Raw genomic sequence first — 5,881 nt, forward strand, 5'->3', positions numbered from 1 at the left:
AAATGTATAATAATATTTTTTTATTGAACAGATTACAGGCACTGGACATGGAATTGGACGCGAGATTGCTCTGCAATATGCAGAATTGGGCGTTGAAGTTGTGTGCATTGACATAAATGAGCAAAACAACAACCAAACTGTGAAAGAGATTACAGAAAAAGGTGGAAAGGCTCATGGATTTGTGTATGTATATTTTTCCATTCCTTTTAAAGCAAATTTTAGCTTTAATATAATTTTACCATCTTTGTATATTATGTATTTGTGATATCAAAAATCCTATTGTGTGTAAGTATTTGTTTATTAAACATGTCACACTTACTTACTTTTACGTGAAATGTAGAATTCTATCCAGGCAGGTAGACGGTGAGATGCTCTAGAGCTGGAGGTGGGGTGATATATTTTTATCAGGGCTGACTGAGAAAGTTTTGTAATGACTGGCATTCAATAGGAGATAGTGTGGCTAATAAGTGTTTTTTAATGTTAAAAAATATTCCAATTAATGAATAATATGTAATGTTAAGAATCAATATCAGAAATGTAACCAACTTATTTTTGATAAAAACGTGATCCGAAGCTCACGTAACAAATATAAATGAGATAAATGATTATCTGTAAATTATAAATATATACACAAAGCTGTTGCAATTAATTGTATATGCGTGGGATATTGTCATCATCGGTCATAATAGGTCATGTAAAGACATTCCAGGAAAATAGAATTAAAAATCAATACAATAATGCAATATATATGCCAATAGTAAACAAAACAGTGAATGAGTAAATCTGAGGTCTTTGATTTATGGAGGTTTTGGCTCAAACAATGGCCATCTAGAAAGCAACATCAGAAAAGGTTTGAATTAAAAAAACCTAGTGAAATTGGCCTTTCAAAACATCCAAGAATTGCACAAGAGCCATGCATCAAACATTCAATTACCACAACATATTTTATATTTTAAATATTTTTAATCTTCCGTTGTAACCTGACAGGCGTAAGTCCAATTCGTTATAATGGGGTAAATCTGTACGATCTGGGTAAGTCAATCAGACATAATGAATACCTACAACTGAGTATTAACCACCGGACTGAAAGTCTGAGAATCAGTGACATCTATATTATTAATTATAAATTGTTATGTGTAATATATGTAATTTATAATCAATAGATGTAATTGTAATAGTGCATATTTTATAAATAAAAATTTGAGTGCCGCTGCCTGAGCTCGAACTTGCAACTACAGAGTTACTAGTCTGCGACGTTACGTACTGTGCTATTCTGCCCCTGACATAATAAATTTGAACCCTTTTTCTTATAAGCTTTAAAACGTGTCTAGAAAAATATTAATAAAATTCAAAAATGCATGAAATAAGCATTTTACTAGGTAGTATTTGTAACTATCGGACGAATACCCAACAGGATCTACCTCAAAATTTAAGCAAAGGGATGGATCAGAGACGGAGCTAGACTCTGAATTTTTCTTCTCTTCCATTCGCCCAAGCTTCCTTGAAGAACCAGTATAAAGTATGTGACACTTGGTCAGATCACTAAGCAATTGATAATGAATTATTTGAGAATGGCTCTCAGATTATATATTTGATAATTTAAAACTATTATATACACTACTTGTTGATTTTTCATCAACTACAATACTAATATGTATAATACTAATCTTGGTAATATAAAAACAATTATTTCTTTACGCTAATGATGTCACATAATAGCCATTATTATTACAATTTAATAGCATAATTTTTCTAGCTTTGAAAACTCTGGTAACATTGAACAACTGAAAATGGAATAAATAACAATGATTATTGAACTTACATAATTATGTACTTTATAATAATTACAGTCATCTAAAGATAGTTTTAATTAAAAACATGTATTTCATAACATGATCAAACATTAGTATATCCATTATAATCTATTTCTGTATATTTATATTTTTATAGATGTGATGTATCTCAAAATGAGTGTGTTATTGAACTTGCCAACAAAATCAGAGCTACCGTTGGAGAAGTATCCATTCTGGTAAACAATGCTGGAATAATGCCTTGCCATAGTTTCCTTACTCACAGAGAAGATGAAATCAAAAAACTCTATGAACTCAATGTATTCTCTCACTTTTGGGTAAGCATTAACCATCGCATACAATTGGTACACCGTTGAAAAGCCAATACTCACTAAGAAGCGTTTTCAGATGATCAAAAGTTTCCTTCCGAGCATGATAAGCAGGAACCACGGCCACATTGTGTCGATTTCTTCAATGGCAGGAGTGGTAGGCATACCTAACATAGTGCCATATTGTGGTTCCAAATTTGCAGTACGCGGTTACATGGAAGCTTTGCACGAAGAGATGAGAGCTGATCAAAGAGGACTTCAAATTAAGTTCACAGCAATATATCCATACATTGTAGATACTGGCTTGTGTAAAAAACCAAGGATCCGATTCCCAACTCTCATGAAGATTGTTACCCCGAAAGAAGTCGCTACAATAGTCATCTCTTCCATGAGACGAGACTATAGTGAAGTTTCAATACCTTCATCGCTTCTATATATAAATAACGTTTGCAGATCGTTACCTGTAAAGATAGCAATATATTTGAAAGATTTCTTGGATAGCGGAGTTGATTCCCATGAATAATTTTAAGATTGAAATTTTTTTTACTTTTAATACCTTAAAGATGGATTTAAGATTTTTGAGTTTAATGTAAATACATGTTTATGTTACAAATATGGAGACATACATTTACCAATTGAATTCAGTATTGTAGGTGTGATACCAAAATTTGAATGCCTTATTTTTATATCAAATTTATATTATATTTATTTTTTTATAAATTTGTAAATAATTTGCATTAATATGTTCAAATATTACTAAGAGAGTGACAAATAAAATCTAAAACAATTATCAGTTTTATTATTTATTACCTAAACCATAATCAATAATCATATAATGCACATAAGATATAATAATTAGTATTATAATTGTGTATAATTACATACAAACACACATACATATATGTATGTATATGTGCAACTCATAGATGCGTTTTTTGCTGGTCATGATAACATATGAATGTATATATTGATCTTGGCAGCTGTCTGGTGACAGGTTAGCAATGAGACACATGTTAACCATTGCAGAAAATTTATTGTATGGTTCAAATTAATAAAATCGCTATGGGGTTGATCGGTGAGCGCTGACCGGCAGACATTCTCCAGGGTGGCCAACTAAATCAGCCCCCTACAATATTTAAATATTATAACATATACTTATTATGATTAAGTTACATTGTTATAAAAAAACACGACGCAGTGTCGGTTGCAGATAAAGATTAAATGATGCTCCACGGCGTTGAATCTGTACCCATTTCATAGATATGACAACTTAAAAACTGGTGTCACAATTTCTATTTCTTCATCGTCATTATAGCTCTACATCCCAAGATAGACCTTGATCTACAATCCAAGATTGTACCCTACTCATGACCGATTGCAAGAGCTGGGTAATCTTTTTTCATTCCGTCTTCCTTTTCCCTATTATTCTTAGTTTTATCCAATGTAAATCGCTTCGCTGGTTTCGAGTCGTTCGTGCGCAATGTATGGTTCACCTGTGACGTTATATTTTAATATACTTGACGTAAGGCTCCTGATACAATTGGTACACTTTGTTGTTATACTGACGACGCCATATACTGTCAAGCAAGTAGGTCCAAAAATCTTCTTCATTTCGCTTGAAATCCTGCATCCACTGAGAGTCGCTGCAGTTCAATGTACCACCTTGCCAGTATATAAGGAATTGTTCTATAATCAACCTTATCTATATGAGAAACTATAAAGGCGTAAATGGTGATCATCTCCTAATCAACGCAAAATTGAGAGCAAGAATTCAAAATGCTGGAAAGCCTTTATCCTTATGCAAACACAAATATACTGTGAGCCGCTTAAAAAATGCTGTGCACTATAAATAGCATAGCTAAAGTTATGTACTAGGTTTGATTGCGGGACGCTGGTGAAAGCTAAAAAAAGGTCACCTCAGACATTTTTGTTCGTTTACCCCATGTCTTTTTTGTGAGTGTGGACCCTTTGACTCCTCAGTGGATTTTGATTTTGATCTCCCGGTAGCTGCTTTTACGCATTGCATCAAAGGTCAGCTAAACTTGGACCTGAAATCTACGCCTTTTAAATGCAAAAACCCTTAGAACCTTCATCTCGTCAATGAGGGTTGTTGAGGGTTGTTGCCTTCTGCGCTGCTCTTCTTCTATTTTTCTGGTCATCACGGTTGCTGTGAATGCACCCACGCTAGCCAAACCTGTTCATCCCTCAGCATGGATCGGACTATATTTTCCAGCGACAATTCTTCCTTGTCGCTTTTAGTAGAAGATCCGTTCTCTAGCTTCTTCCCTCGTCTACCCATTATAGATTTATTTTATTTCGGCGGCGATTAGAAAAATGAGCGGGATCCAACAGGAAAGCCACCGCCGGCGCTTATGCAAGCCCTAATGCAAACCCCAAAACAGACAATCAGGCACCAGACAACACTGGTACAGCATAAGTTTCAACATCGTAAAGAGCAGAAAGACTTGGAAGAGCAAAAACACTCCAGCCCATTGGTATTGGAGTCTTACGAGTCTATTCCATCGGGTGAGCTCCTGGTATTTTTACGTCCAGAAGAGTGGTCCGCAGCCCTGTAGTACTATTTATTTTTAAGAGTTTATATAGTATATTCACCGAGTGCCTATGATCGGGCTCTCGTATTATCTTCATCATTGTATCTCCACCCCCCGGAAACGCCAGTGCGTCCCGAAGGACTTGGACAACTTCGCAAGGAATATCAACACTACCTCTGCTGCCTACCCCCGAGAGCCTCTCTTTTTCATAAGGAGTTTATATTACTCTCCCTCATTGGTGTGACGGGCCTCCAGCGTGTGGTAGACTAGCGCTCCACATAGAAGGACAAAATGAGGACAATTTCTTTGAGGAGGACGTCTCGTCACCTTACCGAAAGAGATTACGAGTAAATGGAGCGCAACTCAGTCCGTTTACTCACCATTTCTCCTCAAGTCCATCTTCCGTCTCCAGCATATATAGTGATGCCGGAAACCATCAACTCTAATCGTGATTGGGAACTCGGCCAGTCGTCGATAGTGACGGCTTAGGTCGAGAACGGAGGTGGAACAATTCGTTGGCGCACAACTACCTATGAAATGTGTCGTTAATGGCTCGGTAGGTAAGGGCCCATTATCGAACATAAGGAACGAGTAGAAAAATCCAGAGTTAAAAAAAACTTCACGGTGGTTGTAACCTTCTGGTTCACGTCCATCTCTCTCTCATACAACAACGAGCCACGTGATCGGTGCTTATGGAGGTACAGTGCTGTGGTGCGACGAAAGCGTGCTGAGTCTGAGCGCATATATATACAAATATTCAAAACCCGGTTTTAACCCCCCCCCCCCTTTTCATTACACATAATATATCCCCTGTTCAACCGGGGGCTCTGAGGCAAGCGCCTCCCCGTCTGTTCGTAAATTGTTCACTGTAACTTGGTCACGTTTAAAGATAGATATATAGAGAAATATTTCAATTAAACCGTTGTACCTTACAAACACCTTAAAATAACTGCATAACCTCAAAATATTATTCAATAAAATAATTAATATGTAAATAACTATACGTTGCCATCATATTTAAAATAATATATTTGAAAAAAAATCAAATAAAAATAACCTCAAAGTATGATTTAATTAAAATTATAAGAAATAATATTAATAACCACTAAATATTTGAAACTATTTTTAATTCATTAAAAAAATATATTGCCATTTTATCAATCGATATTATCAATGAAATTCGCCAATAAACTCTGTAGCATTTTTACGC

General features: G+C 35.3%; 1 protein-coding gene across 4 annotated transcripts in view; it reads left to right on the forward strand.

Annotated features, from left to right (window-relative positions):
- The window catches only part of LOC148227338 (estradiol 17-beta-dehydrogenase 11-like), a 243,294-nt gene extending 240,387 nt beyond the window's left edge, over positions 1–2,907 (forward strand). For all 4 annotated transcript variants that reach the window (XM_088202449.1, XM_088202447.1, XM_088202450.1 and 1 more), the window contains 3 exons: positions 32–183; positions 1,951–2,128; positions 2,199–2,907. In XM_088202449.1, coding sequence (XP_088058575.1) covers positions 32–183; positions 1,951–2,128; positions 2,199–2,642 — 774 coding nt within the window. In that variant the 3' untranslated portion in view covers positions 2,643–2,907. The remainder of the gene's footprint in view (positions 1–31; positions 184–1,950; positions 2,129–2,198) is intronic.
- Positions 2,908–5,881: the final 2,974 nt, after the last annotated feature.

The sequence above is a fragment of the Plectrocnemia conspersa genome, unplaced genomic scaffold (assembly GCF_051122295.1).
Source record: "Plectrocnemia conspersa isolate PC_06_02 unplaced genomic scaffold, ASM5112229v1 ptg000013l, whole genome shotgun sequence".
Lineage (NCBI taxonomy): Eukaryota > Metazoa > Arthropoda > Insecta > Trichoptera > Polycentropodidae > Plectrocnemia > Plectrocnemia conspersa.